Raw genomic sequence first — 26,839 nt, forward strand, 5'->3', positions numbered from 1 at the left:
AGGTAACAGCAGACTACAGTAAATACATATTCCTCCCAAAAATTATGATGGAAGCAGGGTCTGAGCTTGGCCCCACCCTTCCCCGTTGCAGCTCCGAGAAGAACATGCATCAGTCTTTACGGGAGGACAAAGAGCTGGCAGCCCTCCTTGAGCCTGAGGTGTGCTGCGCATTAGCACCCTCTGAACATCTGCTATGTGGTACCCCTTCCCTGGAGATGAGGGCATACAAATATGCCCTCAGTGATGCTAAGAATGAATAAAATGTGAGAAGCTGAAGATATGTGTTGATTGTTCAAACATTAAATTGGAAAAAAAATCTCACTATAGTACTTGAAACTTTCTTTCAAGGTCCGTAAGGGTTTCATCCACCTTTTCTCTATGACTGATAAACACGTTATGATTACTAGAACAATATTTTAAAAAGTAGCTAAAAATTAATGAACATAAGGTCCTTAATTATTGCGCAGGGAGTGGTAGGGGGCAGGGTTTTATGAATTGCAGGTTTCGTTTTCCAAGAGATATATGAACCTAAAACATTTGGAGGGAAATGGTGAAGGAAGCCATTGCTACATCTGTCACATGAAATGTTACCACTCAAGTACAATGATAGGCATTAATAACTGCAACCCCAGTCTCACTGCGAGCTTTGCCTAATGTGGCGTTGCAGCAATTGGCAAGTTCATGTCCCTGTCAAATAAAGTAATGCAAGGTTGCTCAGCAACCTCTGATCGTGGGTTTGCAGTTCCAGGGCAACATTACATTTTTTATGAAAATTCTCAAAAGGAAATCAATTACTGCCTTCATTCCCATTAATCTTTTCTATACTTTCTTTTCAATACAGAGAACAGAATAATGCAAACTGGTAGTTCAAGCCTGATGAGTCATCACCTTATTTCTTCAAGGAAAAAGGAGTGCAACAAAGTGTATTTATATTATGCTGAACAAACAAAATTAACCTCTGCTGTATTTCGACTGACTTCAATGCAGTAATCAAGCATTTGCAAGTTCAAGCCATAAAAAACATATTCTTTTATCTGCAAAGGAGCTGTTAGACAATACCATAGAATCACAGAATATGTTGAGTTGGAAGGGATCCACAAGGATCATTGAGTCCAGCTCTTAGCTCTGCACAGGACAATCCCCAAGCATCGCACCATGTGCTTGAGAGCATTATCCAAATGCTTCTTGAACTCTGTCAGGCTTGGTGCTGTGACCACTTCTCTGGGGAGCCAGTTCCAGTATAGTAATATTTTTTTCAGTACACAGCCTCCACAAATGAAGCCATCAAAAAGGAAACAAATACATTTAACATTTTGAGGAGGCCAAACAAATTGCCACTGCTTTCTGAAATCCTTTTTCCTGTTCCTAACTCACTACTCTGTAATTTAAAACATCTAAATGACATATTGCATCATCCAAAATGAGTTTTGTCACTATTTTACTGACTTCCAATCCTATTTCATGTTGTATCTCTGAAACATGTAAACTGATGAGACAATGAGGATGGATATTCACGCAGTACCATGAATGTTTATTTAAGTAGCAAACAGAACTGCCATATTCCGTACATAATCAACCACTCCAGAGTCTAAGGATTATTGTTTCTTTGTAATGTTTCTTCACCTGTACTCTCTGATATGTAATTATAATAAAGCATAAGAATGAGAGTTGAAAAAGTTCTGACAAAACTATTTCATTCATGCTAACAGTATAAATGGTAATTAAAAAATAGGTTTTATTTTTTAACAAAGTTAGAAATACTGTTAAATCTCTATCCAGTTATTTAAACATCAATATAAAACTAGTAAGCACATTAATAGCAAGAGAATTTGTAACATTCAAAATTACTAATGTGGTGACCTAAACTGGTCACACTGTTTCCAGTGAATATGTATATTGCCAGCAATAAACCTTTTCATGCTGTACTTGGTCTTACAAATCCGAACTCAGCTCTTATTGGTCATAGTAAATACAAGGTTTTCTTTAACTCTTTCTCATGAGACTTGATTTAAGCAATTTCCTCTTCTATCACCAATATAATTTAACAAAGTAATAAAGAAGTGACTCATGGGAATATCTGAGTTATATTCATCTGTGGGGCGTATGTAAGCACTAATTCCAACACGATGAACCTAGATTATACTCCTTCGACTTTGAACTGTAGCAAAGTCTGATATCTTCCACTCTGGACAACATGCTGAACCAAATATAGAGAAGCATGCAACTTGTGCACACGTTACTGACACATTCACCTACCTTATTTGGTTAATGCTAGAGTTGTACAAAAGTTTATACTTTTTTGTGTAAAAGTAAGGTTTGCCAGCATCCTTTATTTATATAAGCGGTCTCCACAACCACATGTAATCCCATTGACTTCGATAAGACAACTGCAGCAACAGCAATTCACGTAACAGTTTAATATGAAAACAAAAAATTTCTCTTTCACAGGATCTAAAGATACACTAAAAGAAAAAGCAAGTAAGCAAACTAGACCAAAAAAAAAAATCCCTAAAGTTATTGCATTATGCAGCATTCAACCCTAGTAAGAAATAAAGCATATAGATCATCCTAACTAACAATTAGTGAGTATTTCAAAAGTATTACAGCACACTGAGGGACTGTTAATTCTAGCATAGTCTCATAATATTCCACTTCAAGCAGCTAGTTGCAATCACAACAATAAAAACAAAACAAAAAAGTGTCATTAATTCAGACATACACGGGTGTCTCCTGCTGTACCATTTTTTATAGTGCTGGAAGATTCAATTCAGCTTTCACTGGATTCATTGGAATCTTTCACTGTATTTAATGGGAGCTGCAATGGGAATTTAAGGAAGAAACAACAATTTTTTTTTAAACCCAGACCTCCATGAGGCCTACATTTTAGATTAAGTGTAGTTAATCTAATTAAGCAGTAGCTTAAGCTTCTAAATTACTTCACACTGCAGAGAAAAGCCAATGAGAGCTGATATTCAATTCATAAACTAATGAAAAACAGGTTACAGCTTTCAGACACTATCCATTTCACACATTTAAAGAACATTCCTTGGTGGCCTTCTTGTTTGAACAGCAGAATCTTACAACCCGAGGGCTGAGTGAATGCTTAGCTGTCTAACTCGAAGAATTTTTTTTCTTGGAGAAAGGATCAAAGCTTCTACTGTATATTTGTTTAATACATTGATACTACATATAAAATACCAAAATACTGAAATAGGGAAAAGATGGTCATTAAGAACGATAGCAGTGAATTGGTTAAAACCATGTATTCTTTATAAATGGATTTACATTTCCATTTTGAAACATTTGTTTTCAGAGTCCTACAAGATAAGAAACATCAGAAGAACAACACAGATGCCAGTCACTGCCAGAACTATTTACTGTGCAGTTATGTGTGTCAGAATAGTATTTATATTTGCCAGGCAAGAAATGGAAATTGCTCAAACTTCACAAGATTGGAATGGTATTTATCTACAAGAAAGCTTTCAAAAGAGCAGTCTGCTGCAACAGTAGAACCATTTATTGATGCCAACACAGTCCATAGCCCTTTTAGGTCACAGAATGGTTAACTCTTATAGCAAGCAATGCTTTGCAACTCTGTTTAAATCCAGTTATCAGTTTTCCCAGGTGTGGGTTTTGTGATCTGTCAGTTGGCCATGCTCATCATACACTGAGATTCATCAGAAGGAATCTGTTGTTCACAGACAATGGAAATTTAAACTACTCTGTGCTGAAGCAAACATATTGCTTTGTCAGACAGGCAGAAAGAAATAATGACAGTAATGCAGTGATGGGCACATGTCAAGACTGTCAAAGAAATCCTAGATATTGCCATACATTTTTTCTCTGGAATGAACTTTTACTTCAACTAGGTATGAATAAAATCCTATTAATGTTGTGCTTTCAATTCATGAAAAGCAAATTACTCCCTTTACAAAGGAGCAAACAGGAAAACTGTATACAGTATCACAGTTAATACTGTCATGCTAGCTAGGGCTGGAGCTCTTTTGTGGTGGTGATGGGACGCATCTGGTCTGTCAGCCTTCCTGATATAATTGGGGTACATGCAAATGCATTTCTAATATCCTTACTAAGAGACTACTGAGATTTTCATAAACTGCTACTTCATGGAGTATAATACTTCAAAAGTGGAAAAAGCTAATGTGAGCTGTAAGACCACTTTGTGGGTATCTGCATTGGTTGCACTCTACACCCAACTGATAAAACTACCAGTGGCTCAGGGTGGAGCTTGGCTGCTCAAGAAAAAAGAGGTTATTTTGCAGTTCAGTCATACAGGGAAGGGGCACTTACTAATTTCCAAGAGAGGTAGCGGAACTTTGACAGCTTAAAGCCCTCCCATTGCTGTTCATTCATGCTTGGTTCACTGGAGCACAGCATATTCACAAAAGCATTGAACTTTTTTCAACGTTTAGTGCATGATTTGTTTGCTTCAGTTCAGCTCAGATCAATTACTGAAGATACGATACTTGATGTTCTGCAGCTCAGAATGTGGAAGGAATAAGGATAGAGTAGCTGAATAAAATCACTCAGTGAATTAAACTAATTGAAAATCTCTCATTTAAAAAACATTTTTCATATTTCAAAACGTAACAAAAATGTGATGTCAATTTTTAAAACGAGATCCGAAGCACTACAGACTTCCAAGTCACTACTAGACAAATGAGTAGAAATTAAGAAATAAGATAATTAATGTTCACTTGGATAAAAAATCACCACTTATATAGTTAATAATAATAATAATAAACAGAGGAAAATTCTGTCTTACGAATTTATTCATGTTCTTTGAAGAGGTCAAGCAAACAGATAAAGAGAGATAAATAGATACACTCGGGTTGAACTTTCAAAAGGCTTTTGACAATGGCCTTCACCAGCAGGTTTTAAGAATTTAAGAACTCATTGCATAAGGTCTTTGCAGAAGTGAGCAATCAAAAGACTGAAAACAAAGCTTAGGAATAATTATTTATTTATTTATTAAATAGCAATTAGCTTTTTGCAATGGGTGGAGGGCCCTGATAGAGTTCTGCTGGGTACCACTGCAGAACCTCTTTCGGGACCTACACTATTTCATTATAAAAAGTATGCATGGAGAACAGAGGGAGAAATGAGGTGTAGATGTCAGCCACGACAGATCTAAAGGCTGCAGCTGCCTGTGCATGCGCTATAGAAGGTCCCTGTAAAACTGAGTCACAACAATAAAACGGCAAATGAAATCCAATATAGGCAAAGGTGGATCAACTGATGTACAAACCTAGCTTCACACTAACTATTCTGAGCTGCCCAGTACCATTAAGAAGTGACAATCTCAGGGTTATGGCAGACTAATCCACGAAAACTCAACTTGATAGAAGTCCCAACAACAAATTATATACTAGACATCAGCTGAAGTATGAAGAATAAAGCAGAGAACATGGCACTATGAGAAAAATGCAAGGCTCTAGTCCCCTCTATTCAAAGAAGACATAATAGACCTGAAGAAGTTTTCAAGTGGCAGAAGAAAGATGGACAAAGATATAGTACAACTTCTGTATGAAGAATAGCAAAGTATTACAAAACAATATATAGAATACAAGTTAGAGGAAAATATTTGAAATCTAAAAACCTATACAAGAATGGACAAAAATCATCTTTCACCATCTCTTTCTAACATCTAACAAAGTTAGTAAGTAACAAATGAAAGAGAGGTGGTTCTCCACATAGTGAAGTAGCAAACTTTAAAATCCTTGCCACACAAAATTGTGGATGCCGAAAGATTACTTTTAGTTCAAAGACAGAACAAGAATCTGGACAAAAAAGACACTGCGAACTTCTAAGTATCCAGAAACAATATCCTGCTCATGCAGGCTCCTCACCTGAAAACAGCTGAAGAGAGTGTTAGGTAGAAGCATCGGATGCTTGTTCTGTTCATCCTCTCCCACGGAGAGTAATTTAAAACCACTGCCTGTTCCTATGGCAGTGGTGTCTAGATGGATCTTCTAACTGACTCAGAACGACCTTGCATCCTTACAAGTCTATTTGAAAAAAGGCTTTTAACGTGAACAAAAATGTTACAGGACCTATTTCTCTATGTCCTAGATGTTATACTACTGGCTTTAGAGGTGTGACACAGTGTGTGTTTTCTTTCCTGTTTGTTTTTAAGACATCAGGTTACTGTGTCAATATGTTCTACAAAGAAAGACTCAATAAAAGAAAAAAATGTTCTCTAGGTTTATCCAGAGGGCAGGCTACATATTACCATTGATTAAGCGACATATTTCTAAAAGGAGAATATTATCCGATTTTAGGCTTGAATTTTAGCCACATAGCACTTCTGCAACACTTTCACTGCCTGCTAAGCACTCTTATATAAAACCCGGTGGTTTTGTCATAGTTTGAATAAAGAATATAGCACAGGTTTTAACTATGACTTGCAGCATCTATATAACTTCAATTTGGCCCCAGAACGCAAACCTAAGTGATGCCTGTTCCCTGTTGGCACAGAAACACCCTAAAAACAAAAAACAAACAAAGAGGAGACAAAATGTAATTTGACCAAAGTGAGGCTCCTGTTGATGGCTATCCCTTACTTAGAAACATGCCATCCCCCTGGAAGCAGATTCTTTCTATATGGGAGAGTCTGTGCTGAGAATTTTTTCTTTCCTGATTTGTTTAAAACTGTGTATTCCACGATCTTGCCTGGTTAACATGGTTTTTACAATCTCACGTCCATCATACACCATCTTGTAATCCACAAGAACTTCCACAACAAGCTATTCTGCCAGGACTTCATGCTGTAGCTCTGATACTCTTCTGGACTTGCCAATGTTTCATTCCAAACAGTTTTTCATTCTGCAAATATCAGTCAAATTAGGTCCAGCATGTTGCCAAAGAAACGCTTACTGTCTTAAGGTATAAATCTTCAGCAAGCAGGATTCTGTTTGATATTTTTTCCTGTGTTTGGCAGGTGACAAAGAGCACCACAGTTCCTCACTAGGGACCACGTGATATACTCAGATCCATGGTTGACATGTGTCTCCACTTTGTGATTTTACAATTCATTATTTCGAGGGGAAGAGGAAGATATAGTGGTCAATCGCAGAACACAGCTGCAAAACATGCAACTATGATATTGGAAATATCTTGCCTGAGAAAGAGAGTTATTTATGGCATTGTACAAAGCAGTGGGGAGACTGTATACAAGCAGGCTATAATTTCTGATCGAGGCAAACAGATGTCAATCAAAACACAGCAATTATGATGACTGTAAGAGTGAGAAGTCTATCTTCTAATACAAAACTAAAAGCTACAGAAGCAAAAGTAAAGGCTGGCCCTGCAAATGAAACAGATGAGCCACTTAAGCACAAGAACAGACATATGATACACTGGTCATGACTAATTCAGTCTGTAAGTTGGGGGAAAAAAAACCCATAACACTTTTAAACCTGGTTAATTTCAGACTAGTTTAAAACTGGGGTAAAAATTCTACTTAGGAACACCTTAAGGTATATAATGATCTTGTCCAATCCAATGCTATTGAGATTTTTATATTTATTTTGAGTGGATGCTTTGCAAATTAAAATCTTTATCTATATTCAAGTACCACCTGAGTAATAGTACTTTCCAAATTCCTGAAGCAGAGTACAAAAATAAACTATGGAACAGTAGGTCAAAACTATGTAAGTAAGATTAATATATCTATTTATTACAGCAGGGCAGCAAACAACTGTATGACTGAGCCCCTCTAGAAACTGTTTTGGTCAACATTTCAACTAGTGACCTGAACGCTGGCATGGAAGATAACATACATGAAGAAGCAGAGATGATATGCAAGCACACCGAGGGACAGGAACAGAATTCAAAACAGACACTGTAAAACAAGTCTGGAAAAGCAGGACAACATTCAGTAAAGGCATAAGCAAGGTACTAACCTAACAAATATTAACCTACTGGATAAATTCAGGGGGGAGAACAGTGGGCTAGGAATTTAGCAGAACCAATCTGAACCGTAGCAGATCACAGGCTGAACTCAGTCAAGAATGTCATATGGCTGCAGGATAGACAAACGCTGTAATGGGTTATATAAATAGGCGTGCTATCCTGAAGACAGCTGAAGGAATCCTTATGCTGTATTCAGCTGTAATGATCTGGCAGCTATTTGCTCAAAATGAGCATCTCTTAGAAAGACCAGAGTCAAACAGCATGACTGGTCAGTGAAAGTCTGGCTTACATGAAACAAAGGTAAGGACTGAGCATGGATGAAAAAATTATAAAAGTCGGTGACAGGAAGAGGGAAATGCTACAACTTCTCTGATGTTGCTACTCTTTATGTTCATAGAGAAACAAGAAACACAGGCTTTGAACTTCAGAAAGACTAATACAGTTTTGACTTCCCTGGGGCAGCGCATAAGGACCACAGACAGGCGCCGTGGAGTTTCCTTACTGAAGACCTTTGAAAACTGGGCATATATCTGCCAGCAAACATGTGGGCACAGCTGCTTCTCTTTAAGGGCACTGCAATGGACAAACCAATCTGTAATGATGACCCTCCTGCCCTTCACATCTACAGCTATTAGCCATTGTCAGTCAGAGGTTATATATCATACCAGACATGACTGATGTCATACCAGACCTACGTATACCAGTATGCATTACTGATTTACCTTGATACGTTTTACAGATTTCTTCTGGTTCTTCCATTTTAACCTAGTCTGGCCCACTTCTTTATGTACTTTGTTTGACAGAAGCAGTTTACACAAATGTTGCCATTTGTAAGTTGGGCTTGCAACTAATTGTTACTCTCAAAAGCATAATTTAGTGTTTTCCTAAGGGTTTTAAATAAAAAAATCATCACATAATTTGTAGCTTGACTACTATGCTGTTAAACAAGATTCTCATCTTTCCTCATTTTGTAACAGCATACAAAGACTACTAGATTGCCTCTATCATCTGAAGCCATTCCTTTTCTTCATCCATCTCCTAAAGAGTAGTACCAAGTTCTGTTCTCTCTCCCTCCTCCATCTCATTTTTAACTGCAGAGACAAGAGAACTTCTGCTAAGTATGAAGTAATAAGCCATGGAATACCCTTTGTAGTCTCCGGTATGTGTGGGTATACTGGTTCTGTGGCATGTGAGCACTCAGAAAAACTTCGTTTCAGACTTGCATTTTTCAAATATTTTTCTATCTGGTGGTTATTCTCTACCAGTCCCTAAATGTACTTTTTTTTCTGCTATGAGTAAGAGAAAATTCAATTTTCCGTGGTGTATCTGTGTAACCCACTATATATATCTGCATGCGCATACACCTTAGAGTACACCTAACATTAATGCTTTTAATACCATAGTCCTGATACCTGTCTCTTTAATATTCAGGACTTCATTAAACTTATTATATGTATTAAATTTTAGTAAGAGTATACTCTGTTTCAATGCTGTGACCACCCAGGCTCTTAAGGTGTATGTCTCTTCTATTATCTGCCTATATTATGAGGTAGTTGAACTTTGCACACAGAGGCCTATCATCCTCCCTTTCGGAGACATCCATGTAAAGTGGTGGAGACCATAACAGCAAATTCCTTCCTTTGCTGAAGACAACAGCCTTCATTTAGGTTTTTTAGCTCAAAATAATCTTCCTTTTTCCTTAATTGAATGCTTTTTTACTTGTCTTCCAATTTGAATTATTTAGTTTGCAAAATTTACTTCAGCCTTCCATCAGGAATACATTTGGAAAATGAAAAACAGTCATTCCTCCTATTTTTTCTGATCAATTGACCTTGTAACACAACATCTTCTCTGCGCCATCATTGGAACCTCAGGTTTAAAATGAACTAATATTTACTAATTCTTCATGTGATTTGCTGGAATTAAATCTATAAATCCCCAAATAAAAAAAAACACCAAGCAAACCCATAAAACAAACAAACAAGAAAATACCAAAAAAACCTCCCACCACAGAATATGTACTGGCAAATCACATCAGCATTTACATTATTTAAAAAACCACATCTGAATATCTAACTGTGACTCCTAGGTCACACGTCAAAATTAGCACACTTAGGTATCTTTTGGCTTGTAGTGAGTATTCCTTGAAGGAAGAAAATTGGAGGGACAGGGTAGTCTGTCACTTGTCAAGGGCAGGGAGTAAGCTACTAGGTTCTGAAAGAGATCAGAAAAGTAAAACTACTGGAAAAATATTATTAGGAGAGGAAAGATGTGATCTGGAAAAGTACCAACCCATCCTCAGTCCCTGCCTAAAATTAAGAAAGAAAAAAGGAATAGAAGGATCTGAAGTTTACTCCTGAACTAAATAATGCAGTATTTATCTCCCCTGTTGGAGCCACAGATAAGATATTTTTATCTCTTCCATTATTCAATCACCTTTGGGGTATCAACTGCCTGTTTTTCTTGTGCTCCTGAACCTTCAATTAAAATCTACTGCCTGAACAAGAAACTCCTGGCACTTGACAGCTAAGTAGTCACAATATTTAAGCCAATTGTACAACATGCTATACAGACTATATGCTTAATCCTTGACGGCTACTTACAGTGGAAGAAATGTTTCCGAAAGTCAGGGACAGATACTTTGTTCTAAGAGAAAGGTCTGCTTTATGCAGCCACTGCAAGACAGAAAACATGTCCGCAAGGAATCTGCTGGGGGATGCATTATACCCCAAATTGCTGTATCCAGCATGTAACTTAGAACAACTCCTTGGCTATTTTGCATTATACTTCCTTATTGCAGTCCCAGAGGACTTGCTAGCCCAGACCACTGTCTTAGAAAACCCAAAGAAGAACAGATTTTTTTTCACAAGAGAAGGATTTGCTTGCTAGAGAAACTACTAATTGCATTTCAAGGGTAGGCCAGAAGAGCTTGCAATACATTGGGGAAGGGGAGGGGAGAGAAGAGGAAGTCACCCCTATGTATTTACATCCCGATATGACATATGAATGCTATTTTAAAGTCCAGTGAAACACAGGAGACACACCTTACATTGGCAATACAGGAAACAGAAGATAAACAAGCAGCATCTGTAGGAAACAGGAATCAAAACATATAGCCTAGAAAAACAGAGAGTAAAAGAGGATTCTTTCTCTGTTATGCTGTGTCCCCTAAAAATTAATGCAAAGCTCCTCTTTTCAATAAACAGAGAAGCTAAAGCTTCAAGTTTCCATAACAAGACATGGAGACCACAGAAGAAGTTTGAGAGCAACAAGAGTTTAGCAGAAGGTGTGAGTAGAAGGAGTTCTCCACTGCTCACCAGCAGGTGATCTCAAGGCCTCTTTTAACACTCCTTTCTGCTATCTGTTTCTGATTGACTTGTCCAGTCATTCAGGTAGCCTTTGCAGCTCCACCATGGCAATAAAAATGGACTTGAAAGGTATTTCAAGACTCAGCTGGACATTCTCCAAATCCCACAAGCATCAAAAAAAAAGAGGAAACTTAAATTCCTCCTGTTACCAGGAATGCATTAAATAACAAAACCTGGAAGAAGGTATGTTGGCCAGTGCTTACAATTCAGAGCCTTCCTGGATCTACTATCTTGTCTCCACTGATCAACTTCGTGTACTTTTCAATGCCATTTTTCCACAAATACAAAATTAACAGAATGGCTTTTAAGAGTAAGACCTTCAGAACTCCTCTTTACCACTATTCTCTTCACCTCTAATCACACAATTAACTGTTGTCAGAATACTCCTGGTTTGCAACTGACTTCCATTTTTATACAGTTTCACTACCTCTTATCTTGAACATTTTAATTAGATTATTTTTCTGGGTAATTTGTACTGAGTTGGTTCTTTGGAACAGCTGTAGTGGAATTTGGATTTAACTTTTTACACTTCCTTCTTAGAGATGAGCTTTTAATTTTAATTTAACCAAAAATATTAAACCTACTGCGTAACCCTATGAAAAAATTCCACTTACTGGTTATCTCTTTCAATGTTTTCATATGAGAAAATTCTGCATACTGGTTATCTCTTTCAGTATTTTCATAGTGTATTCAATTAAGAGAATGTCTTTCAACATCTCACAAAAAGAGACTTTAAAATTACTTGCAATTGTTTCTCAATAATAAACAGTGGGTAGTTGCCCTATTCCCATCTTCTTTCGCACTTTCTCTTTTGTGTCAAATATCTTCCTGCTTTTCCAAATATATGCAAAAAGCCTGTTACAGGCAAGTCTAACTCATCAATCCAGACTGCCCCTCCCTTTCTCCAAAAGTTACTTTCTCCAAAATCTTACTCTATTTACCCATCTTTACCAAGACATACAGTCTACAAAGAGTGATTGAGAGGCTTTATAGAAAACAATGCACTTTATTTATTTGTTTAAGAAATACAGTTATAGTTATTTTACACAGGCTTTAAACCATATATATTAAAGTGTTAAACTACATATGGTCAGACCACAGCCATTTGGATTATTTTATAAACTCTAAATTCTCAGATTATAAATTCTATCTAGCAACTAGGGCAGTATGATGAAAATTGTACAAGCACTAGCAGGGAATAAAAGAACAAACATTAGACTGACTACCAACATAATAAATGTGCTGTCACGGACATACCATTTGGAGATAATTTTGCAAGAAGTTATCAGAAACTGAACAATGGCCATGAAAGGAAACCTGTGTAGGACTTTGTGCAAATGCACACCACTTCTTAGTGCATGTTACAGTAGTGGTAAGACATATGTTGGCACAGCAAATTGACATCTAGCACCCAGTTACTCCATTCCAAAATACATACAGGAACTTCTGTGGAATTTCTTCACATATGCCCACCGTGTGCTTCTTATTATTAAAGACTAGTTACAGCCAGAAGGTAAGGAGTAACCCATCAGTCTAATTCACGCCATTACGGAAGTTTTCTTTCTCATGTATTCATCATTTAATATTCTTATATCTGTCTTTGACTAGCACTCTCCCTACCCCTATAACTAAGTAAAGGTATTGGTTCTCTTTACATCTGTATATTGGCTCTCTTTTTATCTGTATACCCAGTAAAGTATTTTCCAGCTTTTCATTATTTATAGTCTCTATTTTCTCTCATTCTCATCTGTATACCCAATCAGAAATTTATCCATTATTGATATCTCCTAGTTGTATGCATGGCACTTTCACCGACATATAAGAAACTATTGTGGCTCACTACATTCTTTTCCTAGTTCAACATAAGGTCTGGATATGCAAAGTATAAAAAGGCAGGCTCTGAATTGGCCAACCAGCCTGACAAAATTAAAAACCAGGAAAAGTGCATCCTGCAACCAACTGGGCATATAATGGCCTAGATAGGAATATAGACAAACACTTTGAGTAAAAGACATGTGTAAGACACACACAAAAAAAGTGATCAATGCAAAAAAATTTTGTGCTTGGATTCCTAAAGGGTAGTTTCAAGGTAGTAGTTCAATTTTTACATGAAAGCTCGGTCCCAAATTTTTGTGCATCCAACTGGAAGTAGCACTGCCTGCTCACCTAAGCGCTACAACAGAGAAGTTGGTAGTCATTTTTTCATTAGGTAACTGCATCTTTACACATCGTATTTTGTGCTACCTTAGTGACATTTTCCAGCTTCTCTCATGTAAATTATTTATCTTAATAGACTGCACAGCTGTCTTATGGCTTGCAATGATTGGGAACATGTGGGAGATACGCTTCAGACTTTTGAGTCAATGATGCTGGAAGTGGGAATTCATTTTAAAACAATAACAATCGGGTCTCACTTTGATCTGATTGATATGAAATGCCTGCTGTGTAAATGCAGCTGCATTTGTGTGAATTTCATGTATAAAACGAAGCCTTCTGTACCTGTAAATGCTCATTTCTGACTTTTCAATTCATGTAATAAAAACTGTCTAGAAAGAGTGTACTTGGATGTTTACACCCAAGTTGTAAACAACAATGGAGTTGTTTATTTTTTCGGCATTCCCCTTGTAAATCCTATACATACAATTCATATTTTGACGGCAATTGCGAGGGATAACCAAAAAACTGAGTATAAACACCATCCGAAAAAGCAGTGTTAGGACATTTTATACAGAACTGTGCCTAGTTGTAGCAGGGAGCATTAAGTCAGTGTGACGGGATCCAGTGTTTACTCACTTGCAGTTTCTAAATCTGCCTGGATCCAAGAATTTTCTGACAGTGTGATGTGTGGATCTAGCGAGCTCAGGTACGGCCCCGGCCCTCTGGTGCGGTCTCCTTCCCCGCGGAACCCCGCCGGCAGCCACACGTCCAGCAGCCGCTCTGGGACACCCTTGCCACCACCTCCTTCCGCACGCCCCGCCAAAGCGGGGGTCGGGACGCCCCCCGCGGCCGCAGCTGCCACGTCCTGGCTGCCGGGGAGACAGAAGGGCACTCGCTGCACAACGAGCTCCTCTTCTACCGGCGCTTTTCAATTTGCAAGGTGGGGGCAGGAGGGCGCCCGCGGCGGAGCGAAGTTCAGCCGCCGCGAAGGCAGCGCGGCGGCGGGACGCCCCTCGCCTACGGTCTCCCCTTCCCGCCCCGCGCCCCGCTTCACACCTCGCCTCGTAAGAGGAGGCCACAGCCCCAACCCCTCCGGCATACCTGCCTCCGCGCATCACCTCCCGCGGCCCACGCCGGGAGGCCGGGGCGCCGGGCGGCTTCGCGGGCCGCCCCGCGGCGACGGCGGGGCCTGAGGCGGGGCCGGGGTCGGGCAGCGGCCGCGGGGCTGCCCGTCCCTTGCCCTTGTCCTTGCCCCTGTCCCGGCGGCGCAGGGCGGCGGCAGCGCACCCTGCCGCCCGCCTGCCGGCCACAGCGCCGGCGCCCGCTAGGAAGTAGTTGTGAGTAGGGTTACCTGTCCTATATTGACGTATCCGTATTTGCTCGCTACCCTGTTGGCCTCCGGGAGCCCCCCGGTTATCCGCACAGCCCAGTGGTTGGTGTAGAGGCGCGTCCTGCAGGCGGGCAGCAGGAACCCTAGCACTAGGGCGAGCCGGCAGAGAAGGTCCCCGCCGCCTCCGCCTCCCCAGCAGCAGCGGCGCTTCCAGCCCATCTTCTCCTCCTCAGCACACAACCCCCACAAAACTTCTTCCTTCTTCCGAGACGCTTCTCCTCACCTCCGGGGGGCACCGGCGGCGCGTCCTCCGAAGTTACCCCGAGGAGGAAACTAGGAAGAGCTTGGAGTAGTGCATTGAACCGCCCGGGGGTTAAATGATGAGGGGTTGGGAATAGTGGTTCTGATCAGTGATTGCTGCTGTCTTCTCTTCCCGTCGCTCTCCGGGGTAACTTGCTCGGAAAGCTTCTCTCACAGTTCCTGAGCGCCAGCTTCTCCCTCTATCCCCAGCTATATGGGAAGTCGTCTCTCCGCGGGAAGGAGGGTTCCTTCTCCCTCTCTCCGCGTTTCCCTCCGCTCTGACTTCCTTCCCCCTGCCAAGCGGTCTTCAGCCTCCTCTCCCGCGTCTGGCTTTTCTTCGCCTGTACTCGCTCCCCAGGACCACTGGGACTCCGGCGGCAGGCGATGTGTGAGTGTTGGCAGCTGAGCGCCTCAGTGCACTCTAGCTCGGCCACCTCCCTCTCCCTTCTCCCCTCCCTCCTCCTTCTCCTCCGCCTCCTCTCCCCGCCCTCTCTCCCGCAGCGCCGAAGGGCAGGGGAAATGGCAGCCGCGTTGGGCCCGCGTTGTGCTGCTCTCTGCGCTCCCGGGCCCCGGGCTATAGCTGGCCCCGGGCGTCGCTGCCCCCGAGCGCTCTTCCCTCTTCCCCATCGGCCCGGGAGGCTGCCGCCCCGCTGGCGGGGCTGCGGCAGCCGCGGCGAGGTGCGAGGCCTGCAGCAAGGCCTCGTGCCCGGCACCGGCGGCGGCCTCCCGGCCCTGCCCTCGCGGGGTGCCCGGGGCGAAGAGGGGCCGGGGGGATCCCCAGCTGCCCCGATCGTCCAGGTCTGCCCTTCCGGCCCCAGGAGAGTGAGCCTGAGTAGCAGGCAGGACAGGAACAGCCTGTCTGCCGCCTGTCCGGCAGCCACGGGCTGTGCCGGCAGCCACGGGCTGTGTCGTCAGCCCGTCTGTTGGTCTCTCTTTACAGACGCTGGACGTTGTCATTTAATGCTGAGCTTTCCCCCACAGCCCATCTGTCCGATGGTCACCCTGTGCAGAAAGAAAAGTGGGTGGCTGCCACTTTGGCAGAGGAGGGGTTGTCCAGACCCAGATGGGGAGGACGGCCTTCCCAGTGCTCCCCTGTTCCTGTCCCCGTGCAGCTGGCCAACAGCTCTGCAAGCTTGCTGGGAACCACTTCCAGCACCAGAGCGCCTGTGGGCCCAGAGAAGATGCAGCTGGTCAGCTGCAGCTGGCCCACGCACCACCTGTACTGAAGGTACTCCTGCCTGGAGGAAGTGAGAGAAAACTCATGTCCGTCCAGTGAAGCCCGAACTGGACTAAATCGTAGAGCCACAACAGTATCTTCGAGCAACCTGTAGATCTACTTCCTTTTGTTTGAGATTTAAAATAATTGTCTGTAAAATTCAGTCCAGAAATTCAGACCTGCTCTGAAGATCCATTGCAGGTTTTGAAGGAATTTGGACATGAGAATTACTATTGCAATTTAGTAATGTAAATGTTGTGGGATTTTTTTCTCTGAGGAACCTAAGGTGTAGGCAAAGTTGACTGACTTTGTGGGCAAAAGTTAGGAAGCTGTCACTCTCTTTTTCACTGAAGAATGAGAAGTTAAATGCTTTACAGAAAGTCATACAGTAACATGGAGTTCCTTTTTTCTTTCACCAAGACCTGTGCACCTACCTTTAAAATTGATGTTTTCCTAATAAAATAGAAATAGTAAAATGCAGAGCCAAAGCCACATTTTCCAATTAAATGATTTTCTGTCTTAAGTTCATTCATTTTCCCCTTATGCACTGGTGTTATACTAGCAACTAATATCTTCCCACATACTTTGATTGTTTTTAAAGGGGAGAAAGGAGGAAAATTCATTCTCTACCTCCCTGTTTGCTTGATATCTTCGAAAATTGATTTACCAGTGATTTGCTCTTCCCTGTTAGTACTTTTCCCTGTAGTTTGTGCTACCATTTGCCTTTCTAGTTCTTTCTCAACCTGAAAATCCCTCTGGCTAATCAGGTCTGGCAGCCTCTGCGCTGTGGTTCATGTCAGCTTTCCAGGACTTTCCTATATTTCACAGATCCATGCTCCAGAGATGTGTTAGGCGCCCCAGGGTCATAATTAAGGAGGAAACCACAGAGGGCATTCGTATAAATTCAAAAAAAGTGACAGCTCAGGTTCCTCCAGGAAGAAGTCCTGCAAGCAGATGTGCTAGCCCCTGAAGACCTTCTGGAACAGAGAATGTTTTAAGAATGGACTGGGGATACATATCATCATTTGGAGTGGGAGAGTCTGGGCCATAACAGATGAAAGTAGGGAGATCTTCAGAGAGTGGAGGTTGTGTCAGGGAGTCATTTAAAGATTGCCTTAGATGGATAGTTTGGAATCCAAAGGAGTATTTGGATTTCCTTAGTTTCAAGAATAACTGTTTTTACTGTTTTTTATAAACAGTGCAGCTAGGTCACTTGACAGCAGCCACTATACGGTCTAATTTGCTGGTACACAGCTCTTTGATCTGCAGTTTTCCATGCTTCAGGCTTGCCTCTGATTTTACGTATTTTAACTTCAAATGCTTTTAAAAAGAATAAAGTTTTGGGGTTTTTTGCTTATTTGTTTTTTTTTTTGGTAAAATACTGTTTTTACATATGATCAACTTTATTAGTAGTTTTTTCTTTAGCAAACACCTGTCTCCTTATCCTTTGAAGCAGGATCCTTATTTTGAGTACCTCACTGTTCTCATAAAAAGCCACTATGTATGTCCAAATTTTGAGTGAGAGTTTTCACCTGTACGTTAGACACCTTTTTTTTCGCATTCATCAGCCAATACTTTGAGATTGCTCACCCTCACTGGCTCACTGTTCCTAGTGTGTAGACTGTAGGGTCTACATACCTAACCCTGTGTGCAGTCCACAGCAAAGCATGACTTCTTATTGCTGTTCCCACTTCTTGTTGGTCACTGTAGGAGTGAACATGATAATTGACAGCACTTTTTAATGATTTTTCTGGGAATGCAGAGGAGAAAAACCTTCTGTCCTGAATGTAGAGGGTGAAAAGGATGAGTGAAAGTACTCAGCTGGGATGCAGAATCTGGGGCACGAGAAAGGAAGGAAGAGAAAGAAATTGGGATAGAGGTTTGGTAGAGCAGTCCTGTGTCAAGGTGTGTTCCAACCCAAGCCTTGTTTTCCCTTGGGCAATTTATTGTCAGAAACTCAGTGATATGCTGAAGGAAATAAAGGGCAGAATCCTTTATTTCTCGTCTGTTGGTAGTAAAGAATGAGAATTTGAGTCTGGACCTAGGAATAGATGTGAGTCTGGGCTTTTTGTGATCACTGAAATTGGACTGATGCTGCCTTATTCATATGCTATGTGGATTTTATTTTGATTTTATGAATAAGGCTGCACTGTCCACTTTTCTGTTCTATTCCTCCTGTCGACAGAATGTAACTCTTACCTTTCCATCTCTGATTGTGTTTATTATCTTTTTTTGAAGCAGTGGCTCCCACCTCTTTATAGTTGTGACCATACTGGCAGGCATAATTTGAAAAGACGCTAGTGTTTGTTGCAAAGCCATCAGACTCCTTCTGCTTGTACTGATGCCTGTGCCAGCATGCTTGTTTGCCATCTTTCCATTTTGCAAATGTGTCTCTTTGGGCTGAAATCCAAACTGTCATTAAAGTAATTGTAATTTGCATATCTCTTTTTCTTATTTTATTTGTTTTATTTTTTATTTCAGAGATCTAGTTGACAATGCAAATAGCTGTACTAACTGTAGTGATAACATACTGTGCACAGCTAGGATGAATGGCTAAGGCATGGAGAGAAAATAAGGAAGGTCGAGGCAGGGAACCTTTTCAATTGACGTTAGTGCCTGACACAGCATCCTATAACACTGAAACTTGAGTTCTTTTCAGAACAACAACTGCACATTTTCCATCTCCAACTTCTCATCGGATTGTAAAGTTTCAGTCATAGAATCTCAAATATATGGAAAAACTAAGTTTAAAACCAACATTTATCGTGTTTGGCTATGAATTTTAACTATGGAAATTATCATAGGCCCCTTCGAAGTGATGGTAGAAAGATCTTTTTTTCTGAAATAACTTATCTGAGTGAATACATCCATGTGAAAGAAGTTAAGGTATTATTCACCCAAGTTCACTGGAGTTAACATTCCAGTTAACTTGTTTCTAAATTGTCCCATGAGCCAGAATTATTGTAGCTACCCTTTTCTATACAGCTAACTCAGCTCTACTCTAAGTATCTATAGGATTTTCCTTTCCTGTTATAGTGTTAGAGAAACCATCAAATGCTACTATGCTTTTCTCACACCAATATGTTGTTGATGGCATGTGGCTAAAAAGAGTGACCCAGTGGCAAGTGAGAATCCAATGCAATTTCAAAAACATCATTTAAAAATAGTAGCTAAATGTCCTTACCCAAAGAGAAAAAGTATAATCTCACATCTTCCAGCATGGCCCACCCTCATTTCATGAGCTTTAGTTGGACTGGTTCCATTTGTACCCCAAACCCTCTCAGAGACTGCTGCAGACCCTTCACTAGTATTCAGCTTCTTTAGAGGTGCAATTGTCTTCTGAGTTCTGGTTCCCTTATCTCTGTTCAGGTGCTCTATTGTCACAATATGTACATGAAGTAAGTAACTTCATGATGATAGAGTGATTATACTTAATCTTCTGTCTTCTCTACCCTGTTGTTGTGAGAGGAAGCGGAAGTCATGTCTTTAATATGTAAGAAAACCTGAGCACCTTTTCCACAGATAATGAATAGAAGTAGTCGTTTAAGAGCATCCCTTTAGCTTGGGGCTCTCCATTCCTTCCAGTACAATTCCTTTGAATTATATGCCTGCATTCTTTTGCATGAAACTAGTTCAGTGTAATTTATTGGGTCTTGAATTGAAAAAGATCTTATTTACTACTTAGCCCATGTCTAACAGAAGATATGACCTGGAAGTGGTGAGTTTATTAATGGGGAAGGAGACTAGAAGAACACCAGCCTATAGTTTAGAAAGTATGGCAGGTTTTTTAATTCTGTATTTCAGACAAGGAAGAGTTTGAGAAGGGGTATTTTAGGACATACAGCCTCTATTTGTTTGTGTTTGAATAATAAATAATTCTGTTATAATTCTGTCATAATTCTCTCTTTAGGGAGTTCAAGAGCATAGCTGTGGCACATCCTTTTCTCCTAAGATACCATTCACCAGATAACTTGCTCCTGAATACTGAAGAAGTCAAACAGTTTACTAAACAGAAGAGTAGGTGGAACTGTATGTGCTCTTCCCTGCTGTAGTATAGTTGAACCAATACCAAGACTGCAAAAATGGAAGTTCCCATTAATTGTTTATTAGTTTTAAACAAAAATAGAAAGAGATTCAGCTATGTTTGATACATCCTGGCAGATTTTAAGTCTAAAAGGAGATGAAGGGCAGAAACATAGACATCAGTAAGAACGGCCCAGCTACAGACACTGTGTGTAAAGTTTATTTCCAAAGGGATGATGCTGATCCCATAACTCAGAAACTCGCTCTACTGTGCCAATTTGCTAAGGAGGCAATTCTGGTGCTTCTTTTACGGATAGAGAAAATGCACATCTTTGCAGATGCCTCTGCACTCTGCCTGCGAAAGAGCAGAGCTGTACTGACAGTTTCTGTCAGGGCCTCTTTAGTGTTCTTTGATTTCATGCAAAGGACAAAACAATCCATTGATGAAAGCTCTTTCCTTTCCCAATTTTTCTTCTTCATATCATCCTTGTGGATTCCTTCCAACTCAAAATATTCTGTGATATCTTTTTCTTCTTCCTGCCCACCCCCCATTTCTGTAGTTTATCTCCCTTTCCTATTCTGCTCATCTTTCTGCTGGTGGGAGGATTTTTCTCTTTGCTCTTGTCCATCTTATCATTTCTGCTCTTCATTTCCAAGACATCTATTCTGTACATCCTACTCTTGGAATGTTATTCTCTGTGCTCTCCTCTGTTTACTATGAAAAACAAGCTACAAGCCATTGTAGCTGAAAGTTTTTGTGAATGGGAATGACCATGATGGCATGTAATACAGAATTGCTGAGAAATCCTCTCTGAGGTATAATCTTTTCATGATAGAGAATAACCTGGTGCTCTGTAACTGGTAGTCCATGTTCAAAGTGCATAGTCCTACAGTACCTTTACAGTGAATCAGAAGTTACAGCACTGGTGAATCTTCAGCACAGTGATATTTATGTGTAAACCAGCACTGGAAGAAGCAACCTGTGAGGGAGAAGAGGGATTTGGATGTGTGCACTCATAAACACTCTACTCTTTCTTCACTTCTTGTCAGCCTTAGTTCCTTTTTGTCTCTTCTGTGTTGATTCCTCAGTTGGGTAATTCAGAGCCACATATTTGTATTTTTAAATTCTTGATGCAGCAGCTGAGCAACTGAAGAGCGAACAGAGCAAATGAGAACAATATACTTGTTAAAAGTCTGACACTTTTCTGTGGCCCTTTGCATTTACACTGCTTTTCTTCATGCTGAAAAATGCATTTATTCCATGAAACAAATATGAGACAGAGGACCTCTTTAAGACACAGAATGGTAGTTCTGGTAGTTAGCAGTTCCCAAAAACACTGCCGAAATCTTAATTAAAAAGAAAAAAAGCATCTCTGGAGAGCCACCCTGAATTTGATGTTGTTTCCATGTTGCAAAGTGAACCGATTTTGACAGTTCTTTAGGTCATAGCCATAAACTTGAATGTTCACAATATAAGGAGTGTATGTACAGTTTATAGCTTATCACCACCACCAATATACCAGCTCATTAAGTTCTGAACCTTTCATGAGCATCTCACAAATGCAACAAAATCATGCTTACAGATACGCACACTGTATGACTGTGACATTAAAATGCTAATTTTGAAGCGCTATGCAGCAAATTAACCTTATAATCATCAATTTATTTTCTAAGAATATGGTTTGGACAAGGTCTGTGGGATCCTGAGAGACAGCACCTTAAAATGTTCAATCCATGCTAGCTCTCCCTGAGAGGCAAAAGAAACTGGGCCTTTTGAAGACCTCCTTCTGATCAGGAGATACTTGTACCATCAGAGAGTGAAGTAATACCCTCTGATTTATATGATCAGTTAGAACTTGCCAGCATGGATGGACTTTGGTATACCCTGTGTCACTTACTTCACTTTTTACTTCATCTATCCATCCACCCATGAAGTAAACAAAACCATAAAAAAATATAATCTTTCCCAGCACTAAAATAATGAATAAGAAATGACGATTTCTAGTGGACATTTAGTAAAAAGTAGAATGAACTAAATCCTCAGTCTTGTTACTTCCAGTGTGGCAGACAAATCCAGCAACATGCAATAGACAGTGTCCTGTGCTCACTTGGTCAGTTTTATGTTCTGAGTTGCTTGGTCAGCTCTAGTTCTGGGACAGTTTTCTGGTTAACTGTATATCACACTCTGTTGTCATTAGAAGAAATAATCTAGCTTTACATGAGTATATAGTGAACAGTATCTAGCTCACCGAATCAGAGTGATGTGTTTCCAGCATACTTGTGGGAGGGCACTAATTCAAGTCACATAACTACCACACTGACTGACTATCTCTGGAGTGCGTCCAAATGTATTCATTCCTGATTCAGGTTCTTCAGATGCGCAGACACATTTTGTTAACACTACTGCAAGACGGTCTCAGGATGACAAAGATGGTGAAACTATTTCTGAATAATATTGTAACTGTTACTTCAGCTACAGGAAATGATGCTTGAATACTGCTGAAGAGAGAGAACAAGAATTCCTCCTCCAACAGAACATGCTTTGTTTAGCTCCAGTAATACCACAGGTGAGGATGAAATGGAAAACATAAACAAAGAAAACAATATAACACAATTGCCAAGCTTTTCATCTCTAGTATCACAGAGAGATGCTGTCAGGATGAGAAGTTAACACATGGAAGCCAGCTGTAGCAACTAAATGTCTCAAGGAAACTTCTTTCTAGATAATGAAATCCATTCACAGGGACTATCACAGAAAGTTGGAGTGACCTGATAAAACTCAGAAGAAATTACCAATTTTATTCTTGGAAAGGCAAGAAAGTGAAACTCAAAGCCTGACAGACTCTAAAAATGATGAAAATGTGACTGTTATTTCAGAAGTTTTATCTCCAGATGTTCGAAGAAGTTTTTTTAAAGATAACATGTTGCATAATATGTTGGAAAACCACCTCTAAGTGTACATGAAACAAACTAAGCCAAAATCAGAAAAGCTACATTCGGAAATGTAGCTGGACATTCTGTGAAAAACTGCTGAAATCATCTGAGCAGAATTCTGGCTTTATGATGAAATCATTATTAGGAAAACTAGGCTGCTATGCTGCCCCTGGAGCAACCAGGGAAAGCAATTTGAGGAAATGGTGACTAAGAGATATACTCAATTTATACCAAGTGCAGCATATAGTACCTCAGTGCAACAGCACAGCTAAATCCCAGACATATTTGATGTGTGCTGTTGTATTGCTCCTTGCCTCTTTCCTCCTGTATGCATTAGGAGAAGACCATGAAAATGACAAGGGGTGACTTGAGGTCATCTCATAACCCTGTGAGCCACCTCTCATGCCTATCATGCTTGCCTGTGTGAAACCAAATGTTACAAACATAACTAAGATTTTTCTTCTCCTGCAGACCCTCTACTTGCTATGACACACTGGAAGCTCCAGGCAACATTATTCATTTCTTGTGCGTTAGACATGTCAAGTTAAAAGCTCACACTGCCCTTTTCAAACATGTTCAGAAAACTGATGTCCTTCATTGACTGTCACATGGGCTTTTGCTATAGATCAAGTAACCTCAAGATTTAAACGCAAACTTTTAGGAAGTCCTTACTAAAATAAGTCTCATTAGTGTCAAACTGCTTGATCAGGGGTCTGATTAATAGCCATTTGACATTAATGAGAGACATTGTATTAAAGGCTGTTAAAATCAGTCTCATATACAGATGCAGGCCAAGTTAAGAAAGTCTGTATATGTGTGTGTAATGTATTTATTTACCTGTGAATCCAGTCCTATTTGTGCTGTTGTTTGGCATAGCTTACAGAATAGGAAGATATGGAAACATACAGAAGATAGCTTACAGCTCACCTATAAACTCCATCAATTTTACTGCAAACCTCCTTATTTTTTTTATCCTGCATTATCTTATACTAGTTGCAAATTCTCTCAAAAGACAGATGCAGGTCCCCAAGTTGTTAAGATGTAAAATTGTCTATATTATGCATTTCTTACTACAGTCTCAAAAGGAGAATGACCTGTGAAATTTGAACCTCCTTGGATCTGTTTCTTCCAGTAAGACAATACAAAAGGGATGTACTGTACTGGAGGTTCTGACAATGTGAGTACAGCAGCTCACTGTCAGACCTTTATAATTAGAATATTTATTTCACATTTGGATGTGGATGTATCCCCTGTCTGTGAGCTATTTAGGGAGGGGAACAGAGGGGATAAAAGGCTGAATAGCATACACACACATGTAAGATATATTTTTGCAGTCCCAGAACTAACAAATAATAAAACCAATTCTGTTTAACCTCGTAAATATCTTCACCTGACGTCTACAGGCAAAATTCCACATATCTAAAAAGCAAATTTTCAAGGTTTTGCTCTTACTATATTGAAATGTTATCTAAAATATTTTGCAAACTTATGTCTACCATTTGCTGCTAATTGAGTTCTCACATGCAGCTAAGTGGTTCACATGGAAGATACAATATCTGTGCCATCAGGTTTCCTTTAAGAATATGTTCAGGTATTTTTAAAATTTTGGATACAATTATAAAATGCAACTGATATGCCAACAGTTCATTATCTTCTTACTGCATGATCTTTTTTAGGGGTGGTCAATTGCCTGGCTCCATTTTATTTGTAAGATTAAAAGATGTCTCAGAGTAACTTACTTAGGAGATATCTCAGACTAACTTACCTGTTTGTAAAGTATGTTTATGATTTTGAAGCCAGGACATGATACTTTTGTTTGCCTCACAGGTAATTAGATATATTTTCTTAATAGCTATTTGGAAAAAAACAGGACTAGAAGACATTGTTGACAAGGCAATAAATAATCATGTTACAGATGACATTCAGTCTCCTAATTTTCCTTTTAGTTAAGTATTTGAGGACAATACTCACGCTTTTAAATTGTTTTTGTGGTTTGGTTTTGTTGGCTTGATTTTGGTTTGGGTTTGCTTTTGTTTGTTGGTTGGTTGGTTTTTTTGTGGGGTTTTTTTTGGTTTTTTTTGAGGGGGGAGGTTGTTTGTTTGGTTTGGTTTGGTTTGGTTTTGTTGTTGTTGGTTTTGTCCACGCCTTGTAGGACAGTGGGTTTTTTAATTTGTTAACACTGCTCTTCAAAGATCTGGATCTCACATGTATAGAACTATCTAGTGTGAGTGAGGATATATTTTTTGAAAGGTGCTCTGTAAGCTCATATTGTGCTGTATGTCTTAATTACTGACTTGCGTTTTTTCTCTTAGTGAGACAGGGGATAAATAAACAGGTGCCTGAGACATCCAGGCTGCTTTACAATGCAGGCTACTTTATATTTGCTAATTTTTTTTTGTGTTGCTTCCCTTCTATTCATAGTTTGGTTTAGTTAGCCACTCTAAACCACTTCACAGAGAACAGGGGTTTATCACTGTTTGCAGAGTGTGCCATCCCCTTCCTGTCTGGGAAGCAGAAAGAGAGCATGGGGTGCTGTTGTGATGATGACCTTTGGCAAGCTGAGATGCAAGGCACCCCGTAGGAATTTCCTCCAGCTCAAAGGTATTTAACAAATTATCCAGTTCCATGGTGGGACCTAGTCAGTAGGTGGTCTACTTGAGTGTCTGTCTGTCTTTCCTTATCCTCCTCTTTAGCTTAGAGAAGCTGCAGTAAGAGGGGGAAAAAAAGGAAAAAGAAAAACAAAACAAAAACCAGCTATTAAACTGGAAAGACGTGATCTGCATAATTGTTCTAATTGCAGCTAGTTCTGTGATGAATAGAACTGATGTCAAATTCAACAACGACTTAGGAGAAAAAATATCTCAAAGTCTTTTACTATAACATGAAAGACGAAACTCTTATGATCATTGCTGTTCAGTTTAAAGAGCCAGTGACTAATTAAGGGGGAGGGGAAACAGTCCCATTGTTTAATTACTGAAGAAAGGATTAAATTGGCAGGTATAAATAAACAAAATTAAACTATGCACCTCTCTGGCCTTTCTGAGTTGCACAAATTGGTATGGGAGTCATGCAGGAGAGGTAGTTGTCAGTAGGGATTTTTAACATAATTGTAGCAAACATTGCATCAAACATAGGCTACTCCAAAAGTTCTGCTATCTCAGGATTCCCAAAGAAACAAAGAAGGAAACTCACATGACTATTGTCAGAAGCACAGTGTCATCTACAGACCTGAAGGCACTGTTTAGAGAAAGGAAAGCTACCCAGCCCTGACTGCAGCACTTACTGTGGCCTTGCACAGGACACTCCATGTCTTTTTCCTGATTTCCTTATCTTTAAAATGGGATAATAAAACATACTTACCTGTTCAATTCTTGTGTTGTGAAATTTTGTGTCTGGATAATGTGCTTGCTGTAGAGGAGCAAAAGATTTATATGCCTGGTTTTAAATCTGTTATTGAGACATGAACAGTGATAAAACTGTTCATATTTAGGAGGCCCACTTTTACAGAGCGGAAACCTAACAAGGCTATCCAAATCTGGTGTCTAGTAATAAAGGAGTGGCACCTGAGAGAAATGTTTG

At 40.0% G+C, this 26,839-nt stretch overlaps 1 protein-coding gene across 2 annotated transcripts in view; it reads right to left on the reverse strand.

Moving 5' to 3' along the window:
- Nucleotides 1-15,499, reverse strand: part of PCSK5 (proprotein convertase subtilisin/kexin type 5) — a 261,077-nt gene extending 245,578 nt beyond the window's left edge. For both annotated transcript variants that reach the window (XM_027729025.2, XM_027729030.2), the window contains exon 1: nt 14,809-15,499. In XM_027729025.2, coding sequence (XP_027584826.1) covers nt 14,809-15,006 — 198 coding nt within the window. In that variant the 5' untranslated portion in view covers nt 15,007-15,499. The remainder of the gene's footprint in view (nt 1-14,808) is intronic.
- Between the last annotated feature and the right edge of the window lie 11,340 nt (nt 15,500-26,839).

The sequence above is a fragment of the Pipra filicauda genome, unplaced genomic scaffold (genome assembly GCF_003945595.2).
Source record: "Pipra filicauda isolate LSUMZ 115617 unplaced genomic scaffold, ASM394559v2 scaffold37_size4185640_pilon, whole genome shotgun sequence".
In the NCBI taxonomy this organism is placed as follows: domain Eukaryota; kingdom Metazoa; phylum Chordata; class Aves; order Passeriformes; family Pipridae; genus Pipra; species Pipra filicauda.